Genomic DNA, 17,398 nt, shown 5'->3' with positions numbered 1-17,398 from the left:
CAACGGTGTCGCAAGCTCAACTTAAATAGTGCTAATCACAAACAGTAAACAGGTGAGGGGACAAGTGCTCCAAGGCAGGCGTAAAGCGGTTACGAAAAAACACCAACACGACAGGAAGTGCCACCAAAATAAGAGCGCAGGACAGGAACTAACGCTAAACACAGGAGAAAACTGACAAACGCAAAATAAGGCCTGGTGTAGCCAGCCGTGACATTATATATATATATATATATATATATATATATGTATATATATATATATATATATATATATATATATATATATATATATATATATATATATATATATATATATATATATATATATATATATATATATATATATATATATATATATATTATAAAGAAGACTAATACAAAATACTCTACACCTACAGTACACAAATCAAAGTGGAAAAAAAGAGAAAAATAGCTTCTTCAATACAATTTGATCATTTGTAAAAAAAAATAGTAATAATAATAATATAAAAATAACTTTTAAAAAAAACACTGTGACCAAAAAGGAGAAGGAAGAAGCAAACTTTACAATGTCCTACCCCATCACTCAAATATAAAAATCGGATTCTTGATCAACAATACAATACATAATCAGCCCGTATATAACATTATTCAGTATATTATCTAAATACATCTGTATATACTTACAAGAATAAACCGACTTTCATCAAATGTAATATACATTTTGTATTTAACATATTTTATATTTCATCCTCTTCGATTTACCTATCAAAAACATTAAAAAAAAAATTGAATTATTGGTTTATTACTTTGTTTAATTTTCTTGTCTAATTGAATCAATTGAGTCAGCCATAAACTGATCTGCCTATACTTTCAAGTGTTGTAGTCAAATGATATTTTCCATCTTTATTTCTGACCATTTTTTGGATACTTAGTAGTAGTAGATTCTTTTGAAAATGATTTGTGCATGTCTTTGGAGGTGGGAGGAAGCCGGAGTACCCGGAGGGAACAAAATTGGCCTTAGTGTGTGAATGTGAGTGTGAATGTTGTCTGTCTATCTGTGTTGGCCCTGCGATGAGGTGGCGACTTGTCCAGGGTGTACCCCGCCTTCCGCCCGATTGTAGCTGAGATAGGCTCCAGCGCCCCCCGCGACCCCAAAAGGGAATAAGCGGTAGAAAATGGATGGATGGATGGATGATTGGTGCAGTTTCAAATTTCACCAGATCCACACATTACATTTTAAAAAGTATTACCAACATTGATAATAAAACACAAACAGCATAATATGATACATAAAAAAAAACAATAACTCCTCAAAGCTTTCATTCACACACTTATAAACACTTCCGATGCCCTTTAAACTCTCTAACCCTCTAAAACCAAAATCATTTTAATACTTCAATGCATACTCAAATCTCAATGCTGCTTTAAAATCAGTGTTTGTTATTTTTAATCAATATTTTTCAAAATAAATTAGTCTATTGTAGGTTGTTTTTTTTACTTGCAAAATGAATGTATGGATATTTAATTTAATTTTAAACCATTTCAGATCATTTTTGACAATAACTGAAGTTGCACATACATGATTGTATTTACCAGGTTAGGGCCGTTAATGCAAGCACTCCAGAAATGCAATGAAATCCGCATGTTTCTTGTGATATATCATCACAAACATCTAACCACTGCTCTGTATTGTTGTCCTCCAGGTTTCGAAGTCAGCGTTTATTCACCTTAAATATGGAAATGTTGAATTGTTTCCTGTCTTGTGCTTACAGACTGTGACTCGTACTGCAAGGCCTCCAAAGGCAAACTGAAAATCAACATGAAGAAATATTGCAAGAAGGATTACGGTGAGTTGAATGTGTGGGGAAGGAACTTGGAAATGTTGACTTCCCAGTAGAAATGGAACGCTCCATTAGTCCCTGAGTTTATAAACAATAACAAAAAACACACAAAAAAAACATTTTGTAATAATAAGACAAAAAAAAAATCTATCTAATTACTTTGGTATCGTTCATACACTGATATCATACTACAAAGGTGTCAAACTCAAGTCCCGGGGCCAGATTTGGCCCGCCACATAATTTTACGTGGCCCTGGAAATATGATGTGTCTATAATAAGCGTAGGACTTTTCTTACTAAATGGTACATTTTGACAGAAAAATAACATGCACTGCATGCAGTTTCTGATCTTTTATACTCTAATATGATCTAACGATGCAACAAATATTATATTATCATACATTCCAAACATGTTTTGGTAAAATAAAAAATACTTAAAACATCTGCTTGACTCATGATTTCAAAGCATCTTTTCCATCCAAGTGTACAGTGTCAAAATGACAATGTAAAAGTTTAGCCTTAGAAGGGTACCACTATTTTTGGAATTTTGCTTATCGTTCACAATTATTATGAACGACATGACGATGGATGTTTTTTTGTTTTATGCATTCTAACTCGTAAATAAAAGTCCACTTACAGCGGATTCCCGGGCGCGGCTACGCTGCTGCCCCTCACCTCCCAGGGGGTGATCAAGGGGATGGGTCAAATTCAGAGGACAAATTTCACCACACCTAGTGTGTGTGTGACAATCATTGGTACTTTAACTTTAACTTAGCTAATGGGAGGTCCTCTATTCCGCTCATAAAACCCAATTAAAAAAAAAAAAAAAGCGCCAACAATACTTGATTTACATTTCGTGACTTGAATAATAACCAAGTATTGGTGATATTGTTATTATAAGCACTAACGCGGACAAACTATTTATAGCGACGCGTGATCACGCCAATGTGCCAATGTTGACATAATCGACTGATGAGCTGCTTCTTCGTTTCCTAGATCGTCCAACTTTATTGTAGATCATAAATCATGCCTCTCACCTGGATAGTAGAAGGACGAGGATGTATACCGACAAGTTGGTACACTTTGACAGCCATTTTAGACCCGGAAATGGCAAGAAAGACACAAAAAGACGCTTGGCTCCACCCCCACTTTTCATCTAAAACGGGAATATAACACGATTCTATCCGTCTGCATCCTAATGACAGCAGACATTGTACAGTAAGTGATGTTTTATTATGTTTGTTGGCTCTCATGAAGTCTGCAGTGAGTAATAATCAGTGATTAAGTGGGGGAGGGGGGGGGAAGCAAACCTTGTGATGCGTATGCTTAAAATGATCAAAATATGTAAATATTAAATGTTATTATGAATGTGCCTGTAACAACATTACATATATACTTACATCATGTATATAAAACCTCAATGGAGGTGTTTGGCGGTTTTTTCAAGGGCTTTGTAGGCAAAAATACAACCGTCATCATGTCTTTCATAATGATTGTGAACCATAGGCAAAATTCCCCAAAAGGTGCAGTTCCCCTTACATTCCATTTATAGTAATAAACCATAAAAACAACAACTGTAGATTTTACCGAAAAAAAACTGACTTCCATGTCAAGTAATTTGCTGTGAAAAACATTGTACATTTTACGGTAAAATTCTGGCAACTGATTTGCCCGTTTTTAAACATAAAATCTACAAGTTTATGTAAAAAAAAAATATATATATATATATATATATATATATATATATATATATATATATATATATATATATATATATATATATATATATATATATATATATATATATATATATATATATATATATATTAGGGGTGGGGGGAAAAATCGATTCGAATTCGATTCTCATTTTTAAAAAATCGATTTAAAAAAAAAAAAAGTAATATTTTTTTTTTTTTTTTTTTTTTTTAAATTAATCAATCCAACAAAACAATACACCAAAATACCATAACAATGCAATCCAATTCCAAAACCAAACCCGACCCAGCAACACTGCAATAAACAGAGCAATTGAGAGGAGACACAAACACCACACAAAACAAACCAAAAGTAGTGAAACAAAAATGAATATTATCAACAACAGTATCAATATTAGTTACAATTTCAACATAGCAGTGATTAAAAATCCCTCATTGACATTATCATTAGACATTTATAAAAAATAAATAAAAAAGAACAATAGTGTCACAGTGGCTTACACTTGCATCGCATCTCATAAGCTTGACAACACACTGTGTCCAATATTTTCACAAAGATAAAATAAGTCATATTTTTGGTTCATTTAATAGTTAAAACAAATTTACATTATTGCAATCAGTTGATAAAACATTGTCCTTTACAATTATAAAAGCTTTTTACAAAAATCCACTACTCTGCTTGCATGTCAGCAGACTGGGGTAGATCCTGCTGAAATCTATGTATTGAATGAATAGAGAATCCTTTTGAATCTCGGCAAAAATCTTAGCCACACGATTATGAAATGTAATAGGAAAATTAATTCATGCTGACCAAACTGGCTTCATGGAAGGTCGACAATCTTCAGACAATACAAGGAAATTGTTTAATGTTATTTACAATGCTAGAAGTCTCCCTTATCCCACAGCAGTATGTACGGTTGATGCGGAGAAGGCATTCCACCGCATAAACTGCTCATTTATGTTTTGCATATTACGTAAATTTGGATTTGGAGATAATTTTATACAATGGATTAAGATGCTTTATACAAGGCCCATGGCATCAGTCAAAACCAATAATCATATTTCAGAACCTTTTTCGTTAAAAAGAGGAGTAAAACAGGGATGTCCTGCATCTGGATTATTATTTAATTTGGTTATTGAACCCTTAGCTGCAAAAATAAGAAGTGAAAATAATATTCATGTTATAAAAATTGGCTCTGAGTATAATAAGCTATCAATGTATTGTGACGACATAATTCTCTACCTGTCACATGTTAACTCCTCTCTACACTATATCAATAATGTCATCACTGAATATGGCTGTTTATCAGGGTATAAAGTCAATTGGGACAAATGTGAAATATTACCACTTAACACTGCAAGAAATCACAAGTTCAGAACTCCAAAATTGGTTTTGGTTTTGAAATTGTATTGCATTATTATGGTATTGTTGTGTATTGTTTTCATTTAAAAAAAAAAAAAAAAAAAAAATTTAATTTAAATTTTTTTTTTTTTTAAATCGTTTTTGAATCGAGAATCGTGTTGAATTGAAAAAAAAAAATCGATTTTGAATCGAATCGTGACCCCAAGAATCGATTCTGAATCGAATCGTGGGACACCCAAAGATTCCCAGGCCTAATATATATATATATATATATATATATATATATATATATATATATATATATATATATATATATATATATATATATATATATATATATATATATATATATATATATATATATATATATATATATATATATATGTCTTAATTAGGTTATCCAAAAAATAGTGCTTGATACCGTGGTAGAGCGTAATATGTATGTGTGGGAAAAATCACAAGACTATTTCATATGAAATAGATGAAATAGTCTTGTGATTTTTCCCACACATTATATATATATATATATATATATATATATATATATATATATATATATATATATATATATATATATATATATATATATATGTCTTAATTAGGTTATCCAAAAAATAGTGCTTGATACCGTGGTAGAGCGTAATATGTATGTGTGGGAAAAATCACAAGACTATTTCATATGAAATAGATGAAATAGTCTTGTGATTTTTCCCACACATTATATATATATATATATATATATATATATATATATATATATATATTATATATATATATATATATATATATATATATATATATATATATATATAAAAAATACATATATATTTATAAATGATAATAAATGATACATGGGTTATACTTGTATAGCGCTTTTCTACCTTCAAGGTACTCAAAGCGCTTTGACAGTATTTCCACATTTACCCATTCACACACACATTCACACACTGATGGCGGGAGCTGCCATGCAAGTCGCTAACCAACAGCCATCAGAGGCAAAGGGTGAAGTGTCTTGCCCAAGGACACAACGGACGTGACTAGGATGGTAGAAGGTGGGGATTGAACCCCAGTAACAAGCAACCCTCCGATTGCTGGCACGGCCACTCTACCAACTTCGCCACGCCGTCCCTTTTGTATATTATTCCCTGTTACAGTGATAACAGTCGGCCCCATTCAGCAATAAGTTCCTAATTTTTCCTCTTATCTTTCTTCCTTAGTGATTTCCTAGGAGTCCATTCAAATTCATGACGTGTTCTTAAACGCCCAAATTCTTCCCACCTGCTGTTCTTAAGTTGCTGAATGCCAAATGGTTAGCGCGTGCGTGTCTATCATAATTTGCATATAAACACGCCCTTATTTCCCCAATATGCATATGTAAACACCCTTAATTCCGTAATTTGCATAGGTAAACCCCCTTAATTCCCCATATAAGGGCACAATTCCAGCAGAAAAGCCGAACATCAAACACACGGAGAAAACACAAACAGATTACAGAGGAGAAATTCGTATTATCCCGTGGGGGAAATACATAATGTCAAAATGTAAGTTTAAGAAAGAGGGGGCTTCTGAGGTAGCCTAAAGCGTTCAAATAAATATTCGTCACTTCGGGTAAATAGGTCTACATCAGTGGTGTCAAACTTGTTTTCATTGAGGGCCACACCGCAGTCATGGCTGCCATTGGAGGGCCGCTTGTAATTAATGAATTTGCCTATGAATTTAATTTTTTTTTTCTTTTTTTAATGTAAAGAGTAAAAAAAAAATCTGTGGATTTGACCACTGTTTTTTACAGAAGAAAACTGGCAGCTTAGTTGCCAGACTTTTACTGTAAAATATATGGTGTTTTATTATTATTTTTTTACAACATGTTACTGTAAATAGAAATACAGTACCTCTGTTTAATTTTATTTTGGCAACTCAGCTGCCAGTTGTATTACCATAATTAAATCTGGTACCATAAAATTATCAACCGTGGATTTTAAAACAAACAAACTGAGAGCTCAGTCGACAGAATTTTACTGTAAAAAAACAAACATTGGTCGTTTTTTTTTAAAAAAAAAAACCTTCCTAAATTTTACAGTAACATCTATTGGTCATTTTAATAGTGTACAATTTGATGGATAACTTGCTTCAAAACCACAAGTTCAGCAGATATTTAAGTATTTATTTGGATTTTGACCAACAAAGTTAGATAATATATTTGTTGTAATGTTGGACACTATTTTTTTCCCTGTCAAACTAGAAAAAAAACCTAATACCTTTAGTAAGAAAATAAGAAAGTAAAGAAAGAAAATATAAGGTATTTTATTGATACATATTATTTCCAGGCGGGCTATATAAAATGACGTGGAGGGCCAGATCTGGCCCACGGGCCTTGAGTTTGACACCTGTGGTCGTGAAATATGCGCTCCCTCCCCAGGGCACGATCCGCGGCATCTTGCAGTAGCAGCAAAAGCATTGCCATTGTGTGTGTGTGTGTGTGTGTGTGTGTGTGTGTGTGTGTGTGTGTGTGTGTGTGTGTGTGTGTTTGTGTGTGTGTTTGTGTGTGTGCGTGCGTGCATGCGTGCGTGCGTGCAAGCACACGGTATTTAGAAATGTCTATATATTGCTAATTTTGCTATATGTCTGTCTGTCTGTTTGTCTGTCTTATCTATATACACACTACCGTTCAAAAGTTTGGGGTCACCCAAACAATTTTGTGGAATAGCCTTCATTTCTAAGAACAAGAATAGACTGTCGAGTTTCAGATGAAAGTTCTCTTTTTCTGGCCATTTTGAGCGTTTAATTGACCCCACAAATGTGATGCTCCAGAAACTCAATCTGCTCAAAGGAAGGTCAGTTTTGTAGCTTCTGTAACGAGCTAAACTGTTTTCAGATGTGTGAACATGATTGCACAAGGGTTTTCTAATCATCAATTAGCCTTCTGAGCCAATGAGCAAACACATTGTACCATTAGAACACTGGAGTGATAGTTGCTGGAAATGGGCCTCTCTACACCTATGTAGATATTGCACCAAAAACCAGACATTTGCAGCTAGAATAGTCATTTACCACATTAGCAATGTATAGAGCAGGGGTGGGCAATTAATTTTCACCGGGGGCCGCATAAGCAACCCGAACACTGCTGGAGGGCCACACGACAATATTTCAATTACATTTTAATCAATATTATTTTTGATATACCGTAAGATAAATAATAATGATGATAATAATAATAATAATTAATAATAATAATAATAATTTAATTTAACCTAACTTAACTTTATACAAAAGCAGATTGCTTTTGATGGTCACTTTAGCCTGCATTATCCAACATTTTTCCCCATCAGATTTGGACAACCATCTGTTGTTAAAAATAGTTTTTAATCATATTTATTTTATATTGTTTTTTATATTGGTTTTATATGTAATTGTTTTTTCTTTTTATTCAGTCATTGGTGGAGCTAAGGATAATATTTGAATATTGTTTTTAATATTGTTGTGCAGCACTTTGGAAACATTTTGTTGTTTAAATGTGCTATATAAATAAAGTGGATTGGATTGTCACACCTGCCAGCTTGTCCCATTTCAGTCCTAACATGTCCAAACACGCATTTACCTATGTGAACAAGTCATTACCTGTGGTTGTCTCTTTAATTGACTGCATGGCTGCCAGCTACTCCGTGATTTGAAAGTCTGCAGTTATCCCACGTAAGAAGAAGAGCAGCTGGAGGTGTCACGTACATCACAGATCTCATCCAAAGTTAGCGAAAAACAGTCCATGTCTCCGGGCATTATCAGCGCAACAGAGTCCAGTAAGCACTCCTTAATAAACTCTCCGTCAGAAAACGCCTTACTTTTTCTGGCGCTTTTGTGAGAAATGACGAAACTTGTCCTGACGGCTGCATCTCTGGGGGTGTGAAATATGGCAAAAAGTCCTTGTTGGGTTTGCAGTTTTGGCCTCCCTTGCGCGCGCTTCATCAGACAGATTCCGGTATTTTCCCTCGTTTTTCTTCGTGTAGTGGCGATTAAAATGATATTCTTTAAACACAGCAAGCTGTGTACCACAAATTAAGCACACGGCTTTACCATTAATTTATGTAAAGAAATACTTGCCAGTCCAAAACACGCCATTCGTCATCAACTTTTCTTTTTTTAGCGTCTCATCACTTGTCTCTATGCACCTTCACTCACAGGTTCCCCCCGGACATATGGCATAAATAACACATTTCAAAATAAAAGCAGCACAGTTGTATTGTGCGCACGACATAGATGTTTTTTAAACTTTATTTTGTAATTTCTTATTGCGCCATTCAATTCACTCACAATCGCACACGCGCATACGTCCACACGGAAGTAATACAAATAACGCTTTTCAAAACAAAAGCAGCACCGTTGTATTGCACACTCGACATAGATACTTTTTGAAATGTATTTTGTAATTTATGATTGGCCTCACGCGGGCCGGACAGGGATGCGCAAAGGGGCCGTACAATGCCCAGGTCTGCTATAGAGTGTACTTCTTTAAAGTTAAGACTAGTTTGAAGTTATCTTCATTGAAAAATAAGGACATTTTAATGTGACCCCAAACTTTTGAACGGTAGTGTATATATATATATATATATATATATATATATATATATATATATATATATATATATATATATATATATATATATATATATATATATATATATATATATATATATCCATCTATCTATATATCTCTATATCTATCTCTATCCATCCATCTATCTATATATCTATGTATGTATCTATCTATCTATCTATGATATTAATGTAACATTAGACAATAAAAGTCAGGGAACTTGTCACACTTAAGAACAAATAGGCCACCCTAAGAGTGCTCTGGAGCACTCGTAGATTTTGTTATTATCTACGAACAAATCCCAGCTAAGAAAACATTGGTGAATACAAAAATCTCCTTAAAAACTTCGTAAGTGGGCCTAAGAACCAAATTTGTTCTTAAGAACGGTTGCTGAATGGGGCCCAGTACTTTAGTTTATTTTCCGCAATGGTGGTGAGGATTAGTATCTTAGAAGCGGTTTCGCACTACGCAGCTTACTCTCAAACTAAAGCCGGTGTTTTGGCGAGACATGCACCCTCCTGGGGTTCATGCATCTCCTGCACGTGTGTAACAAGGAACATGGAACTGGAATTGTGTTGAGCATCCGTTTTTACAGAATCTTTCACGCCAGTGCAATCTTAAGTTGTAGCTCAAATCACATTTTCCGTCCCAGACATCTCAGTTCCACATGTTGCATTTTGCAGGGGTGACATTTCACCGAGTGTTTCAAGATTAGACGTGTTAAGAGATAAGTATAAGACGAGCAGGTGGTCAAACACAAGAAGTGTCTGGATGGAGGCATTTCAGTGTGACAGACAGCGGTTTCTCTCCATAAGAGATCCTCATTAAGGCGTCACACTCCCCCCCGCTAGCTCCTGCGTTTCCCGCCACATTCCTGCGAGTGTCCGCCTGCCACGCCATTCAAGGTGTGGATGAGATGCGTGACCTCTCCCCTTTATCCTCTCTTCCCCGCTAGAAGTCAGGCTCCAGAACTGCTGAAGCGAGCATCCTGCAGCATACCTCTGCATCTTGACAGGCGGGCCGGCGGGGGCTTTGTTCCATTGGGATTTTGGTGTGTGTGTGTGTGTGTGTGTGTGTGTGTGTGTGTGTGTGTGTGTGTGTGTGTGTGTGTGTGTGTGTGTGTGTGTTCTTGTATTTCTACCCTTCCTGAGACATCAAAAAAGGAAAAGTATCTTCCATATGAGGACCGGTGAACAAGTTAGGACTGAAATCATGGTCCCAACAGGGAAAAAACATTGCATCTAATTGAGAACCAAATACTAGAGTCCGTGAACATTGCTACAAAGTCAGGATTTTTTTGGTTGAGTTAATGTGCTTTCAAAAGTAAACATTGACAGGTGCAAAGGCAGCAATATATGATAAAACAAAACGGCAGCTAAAGAAGGACTTCCCTATTCATCCCTGAAAAAAACCCACCGGGTGAACAGCTGATTTTACGACTTCCGGTGCTGACGTAAGACAACCCGCGTCCCATATGTGATCATAGGATGAACAAATACACTACGGTACTAAGACCATAGTGGCCATTAACAGTTAGTTTCTACAGCTGGGTTGCCCAAAGTGCGGCACAGGGGCCATCTGTGGTCCGTGACTCGTTTGTCATCGGCCTTAAGCACATTGCAAAAAACAAAAAATAGAGATCTCATTTGCACCCCTGCACTGCAAAAACTGAAATCTAAGTAAGATGAAATATCTCAAATAAGGGTGATATTTGCTTATTTTCTGTCTAATAAGTTAATTCTTCTCACTAAGCAGATTTTATGTTAGAGTGTTTTACTTGTTTTAAGGGTTTTGGTCCTAAATGATCTCAGTAAGATATTACAGCTTGTTACTGAGATTTTATGACCTCTGTTGAGTAAAACATGCTTTGCAAAGCTGTGTCATCAACACTCACAAGTATAAAACTACTTTTTTTTTAAAATAATAATTTTTCTTATTTCAAGCATGAAAAAAAAATCATGACTTTGACACAATTGTGTCTCATATTAAAACAGATGACAGCCAAATGGACTTTGCAGTTTTTATTTTCAATGAAATAATAGAAAATACGTACTCATATAGTAGTACTGTTGTTATTAGTGAGAATATACTTATTTTAAGGTATTTTTGGGTTCATTGAGGTTAGCTAATTTTACTTGTTTTGGAAAGTCTTGACAAGCCAAATTTTCTTGTTCTATTGGCAGACAATTTTGCTTAGTTCAAATAAAATACCCCTAATTTTTGTATTTTTTATTCTTTATTCTATTCACTTTTTCTTGTAACATTTTGACTTGCGTTGAGTAAAATGACGACTTCTATTATAATACTGTCAAAATTCTAAGTTTTTCTTGTGAAATTGTGACCTTTTTCTTGTGAAATTGTGACCTTTTTCTTGTGAAATTCCAACTCAATTGTCACAACAAGCTTTTTTATATTTACATAGTATGTATATATTATTAATGTTGTAAATCCAAATGTTTTATATATCTAGAAAGGGTGGTACTAAAGAGGTAGGCAATTTTCGGAGGTCTCAACAAGGTAACAAATACAAGTGTGTGGGGTGGGGGTGGGGTTGGGGGGAGCAGAGTAGTCATCTTACAGACGCCTCCTTCCCCAGGGATGGCCCCCCTTGCTTAACATGGCGTGACAGTGCCATATTGCTCCGATCCAGATTGGTTTTCCCCGCCACATAGCGACAATTGTGATTCATTTCATCAAGGTGTCATCAGGCAGTGATAAGTGCACCCAGAACGCCCGCATGTCTGTCTCAAGCTTTCAGTGTGCATGAAACGTGACATATCTGCTGGTAGTGACGGATGACGTAATGGCACCCATGCATCACTTCAGCACCTATGAGTGTGTTCGCACACAAGGAGGAACCATTTTCACAACTGAAATGCGTTTTGACAGTCACATTTACCCCTTAATGTAATTGATCGTAGCAACCCGCCGTGGCAAAATAGCCGCCGCACATTAAGTATGAGGGTTTTGACGAGGGCTGTCAATGTTAACGCGTTAATGCATGTGATTAATTAAAGAAAATGATCACTTTACCATAAAGGATTGATGATTAATCAAAGTATATGTTTTGAGCAGCGCTGATTGCATTGCACAGGCAGTGATGATGTCACACGCCAGTGATAGTTACAGCAATGTGCTCTCTGCCCACTTTCACTTCAAAATACATCTCAATGGAACTTTAGATAAAACTGACGTAATGAGTTAGTATTGCAGCGACAAACTTTCTTATTATGCGCGCACATGAAGTTTAAAATAGCATCTTAAAGCGAAACATGAACGTGAGGATGTTAGTAATGTTTGTAATTAATGTTTGTAATTCAATAGTGTCTAGAAAATGAAGGTGGCGATGGGGGCCGTAATACAATACATAATAATATTCATTCATTCATTTTTTATGTATCTCCTTCATTGATGTGCATCTTTGATCAATAGACAATTAATCCTCAGCAACTAAACACACATTTACACACCAATGCCTGAGAAGGAACAGGATGAAGAAAATCTTATATTTTCCTGCCCCCTTCAACATAATACATAGTCTTACTTAATGGAGAGCATACAAACCAAACAAATACATCCAAATATAATGAAAACAAATAAAAAACACACAAAAAACGTCATGAAGTACAAACCGAACAAAAAAAAGTAATATACACCTCACGGGATGATACAAAACAAATACAAAACCAGACAAAAAAATAAGTAAAATAATAAATATAAAGCAAAATGTAAACACTTATGGCTGTCCATATGATCTTATTGTTCTGTCTTTGTATATTTTTTTCAATTGGAATATATTTTCACAGTCTTTTATCTCATTGTAAAGAGAATTCCATAGTTTGAGTTTGAGTTTAACCCCCACCACTGATATAAACATGTGTTTTAAAGTTGTCCTTGAATACTGATGTTTGAAATGACCTTTTCTTCTATGCCAGTGGTTCTTAACCTTGTTGGAGGTGCCGAACCCCACCAGTTACATATGCACATTCACCGAACCCTTCTTTAGTGAAAAATAAAATGTTTTTGTTTTGTTTTGTTTTTTTAATTCAAGACAAAGTAATATGTTTTTTTTTACTAGTGCACAACATGAACCGTGCATGAACATAACCTTGTTCAAAGAACAAAACCAACACAGCGCATGAACTCACAACAAATTACACACCTGCAAATCAGATGGAAAATTAGAGTGAACATTGTTTGGGGGTATCCATAATACTTAGACTTCTTTTTTATTTTCATTCCAATTTTTCCTTTACATTACAGATACGCCGATAGGGAGAAGTTTTTATTTACACGATTGATTGAATGAAACTTTTTTTAGTAGATTGCACAGTATAGTACATCCATCCATCCATCCATTTTCTACCGCTTATTCCCTTTGAGGTCGCGGGGGGGCGCTGGAGCCTATCTCAGCTACAATCGGGCGAAGGCGGGGTACACCCTGGACAAGTCGCCACCCTCATCGCAGGGCCAACACAGATAGACAGACAACATTCACACTCACATTCACACACTAGGGCCAATTTAGTGTTGCCAATCAACCTATCCCCAGGTGCATGTCTTTGGAAGTGGGAGGAAGCCGGAGTACCCGGAGGGAACCCACGCAGTCACGGGGGAGAACATGCAAACTCCACACAGATATTCCGTACAATTGTAAATGGTAACACCCGAATACGTTTTTCAACTTGTTTAATTAAGTCGGGGTCCACGTTAATCAATTCATGAGTCTTGACCGCTGCGGCGGAGGCTCTGCCGAACCCCTGAGGCCGACTCACCGAACCCCTAGGGTTCGAAGGAACCCAGGTTAAGAACCACTGTTCTATGCTCTTCATTCTCAGAAGTGATGACAAACATTTTTTGTAAATTTGCTGTAATGTTTTACTTTTAGCCTTAAACATAACACATAATGTTAATAAATATTGATTAATATCGAAGCAAATATTTAGTTTTCAATATCAACTGTCTTCTTTTTAAACGTGAAGTGCATTTCAGAGCACATTAGTGACTAAATGATCATTGCTAGAGATGTGAATCTTACAACATCTTACCATTTAATTCGATTCCGAGTTTTGGGGCACCAATTCGATACCGAATCGATTTTTAATTGGAACTGGGTTTTTTTACCGATATTAAAAAAGGCTGCTGTTCTATGACATATACGCACAGCCAGTAAGCGCACAGATGGCCGACAAAAATGTCTTTAAAAATCGATTAATATAAATTCTGAATTGATTCTGAATCATTATATAAATAAGAATCAGGATTCGGAAGTGAATCTATTTTCCCCCACACCCCCTAATAACTGCATGCATAAATAACACCACAACATTGATGTGAATTGTGAAGTGAATTATATTTATATAGAATTTCTCTCTAGAGACTCAAAGGTCTTTACACGGTGAAACCCATTATCTACACATAAACCAGTGTGGTGGCACTGGGAGCAGGTGGGTGAAGTGTCTTGCCCAAGGACACAACGGCAGTGACTAGGTTGGCGGAAGCGGGAATCGAACCTGGAACCCTAAAGTTGCTGGCACGCCGTATATACTGACTTTATCCTCCTGAGAACCAGTGTCCTCTGGAGTGGACATTTGTTTCTATTTTTAGAGTTACGTATTTTGGAGGAAAAAAGTCCTGTTATGCAAAACACAAATGTCCACTGCAGAGGACACTCCTTCTTAGGAGGATACACCAAATATGTAGTTTTTAATTAAAAAAAACAAACAGTCAGACATTGGCTGTATAAAAAGTAATTGTGAATTATATTTGAGGTGAATTATATTTATATAGCGCTTTTCTCCAGTGACTCAAAGCACTTTTACATAGTGAAACCCAATATATAAGTTACATTTAAACCAGTGTGGGTGGCACTGGGAGCAGGTGGGTAAAGTGTCTTGCCCAAGGACACAACGGCAGTGACTAGGATGGCGGAAGCGGGGATCGAACCAGGAACCCTCAAGTTGCTGGCACGGCCGCTCTACCAACCGAGCTATACCGCCCGTAACTGACCGCAAGGTAACTACATTTTATAATTAGTGCTGTCAAAGGGGTTTTTTTTGTGTTTTTTATCAGACTAATCACATTTTGAATGTTGATGAATCATGATTAATCAGTTAATTACCAGCTTGCATAATTTAAATTAACTTTCAAACAGACCCTGATATTTTGACACATTCGATTTTATAGTGAGAATGTGTGAGGAACATTTTTAAAATGCAATTATGGATGAACAATGCCATATTTTTTATGATTGACCGCTCTAATTAAAACACATGTATGACCTTATTAATATTTGTACATCTAAAGGCCGCCCCTTCTTATGAATGCCTCATACCCAATAAGACACCTGGTACCCTCTGCATTTGAGTAAACAAACACCCCCTGGCCAACATGAGAGGTTGTAAAAACATGCTTTTTGTCCAGCACAGCCTACAACACGCCACGGGGGGCCCGCTGTTATCTTTGTGCACAAGAAAGGCTTCCTCGTCAAAGCCATCAGCCTGTACGACATCCGCCACAGAGCAGGGCTCACTATTCAGCACACGACAGGATAAGTTGCCCGAGAGAAAGAAAGAGTCGGAGCTCTGTTTTTGAAAGGACCAGCAGGAGAGCCGGGCCGCACGCTGCGTCACAAAACGATGCTACAAGACTGCGAGGGTGATGTGTGGAAAGAAATGACAAGCGGGGAGCGGGCCCCGTCTTCACGGTAGTGTTTGTTGTAAAGATAAGCTGCACAGTGCAGACATTGTTCCGAATAGCACTCAAAGTCGTGCAAAATGTCGGCAAAATGGCCTCCAGGGGGTGTAAAACCAACAGCACTGGGAGGAGCATAATATGATATGAAGAGAATATGAATACTTTTCGATATTTAGGGAAAGTAAATAAAAAATGACATTTATCTTTAATTATGATCATGATTTCTGGTTATGTTAGGCCAGCAGAGAAGGCCTTGCTGGCCCTGACGGTACATCACTGCTGGAAATGGGAAAACGTTACAACTGGTATTTTTTACAGGAGAATTCTGGCAACTGAGCTGCCAGTTTTTGTTTGTTTTTACCGTCAAATCTACAGTTGTTGTTTTTACAGTGTATTCATGTAGATTGAAAAAGAGTACCACTGTTTTTTTTACGGGAGAATTCTGGCAACTGAGGTGCCAAGTTTTTACCATAAAATCTACGGTCATTGTTTTTGTAGTATATTACTGTAAATTGAAAAACGGTACAACAGTTATTTTTACGAGACAATTCTGGCAAAAAAAAATGTTACCGTAAAATCTACGGTTGTTGTTTTACATCAGGGCTCCTGTTCTGTTACCGTGTCCAATGTTTAGTCTAATCTTGAATATGTTTGTGCTGAAAATGAAATTTTGTTGTACTTGCGCAATGACAATAAATATCTGTCCTTTCTTCCTTTACAGTGCAATAATGTAAAGTGAAAAAACAGCACCATTGTTATTTTTACGAGAGAATTCTGGCAACTGAGCTACCGGATTTTCCCGTAAAATGTGTGTTACTATAAATCAATCATCGCAGTTATGGTTGCCCTCAGAGGGCCGCGTTTAACGATGAGTAATATATGAATATACTGTACATGTGTAAATATATATATATATATATATATATATATATATATATATATATATATATATATATATATATATATATATATATATATATATATATATATATATATATATATATAATACATTAATATATATTTTTTACAATATCTGCAAAAACAATCTGTACAATTTACATTGAAAACTGGCAGCTCAGTCACCAGAATTTTACAGTAAAAGCAGTGTTTTTTTTTTACTGCATATAAACCATTTTTATAAATGGAATGGAATGGAAAAACCATACCACTGTTTGTAGCGGTAAAATTTATGCAACAGAGCTGCCAGTTCTTATTTTA

General features: G+C 35.7%; 1 protein-coding gene across 1 annotated transcript in view; it reads left to right on the top strand.

Moving 5' to 3' along the window:
- LOC133634052 (netrin-1) overlaps nt 1-17,398 on the top strand; it is a 186,980-nt gene that overhangs the window by 167,991 nt on the left and 1,591 nt on the right. Inside the window, exon 5 of the mRNA XM_062027004.1 lies at nt 1,754-1,828. Coding sequence (XP_061882988.1) covers nt 1,754-1,828 — 75 coding nt within the window. The remainder of the gene's footprint in view (nt 1-1,753; nt 1,829-17,398) is intronic.

The sequence above is a fragment of the Entelurus aequoreus genome, linkage group LG18 (assembly GCF_033978785.1).
Source record: "Entelurus aequoreus isolate RoL-2023_Sb linkage group LG18, RoL_Eaeq_v1.1, whole genome shotgun sequence".
Taxonomy (NCBI): domain Eukaryota; kingdom Metazoa; phylum Chordata; class Actinopteri; order Syngnathiformes; family Syngnathidae; genus Entelurus; species Entelurus aequoreus.
This window is presented reverse-complemented; position numbering and strand designations above follow the sequence as displayed.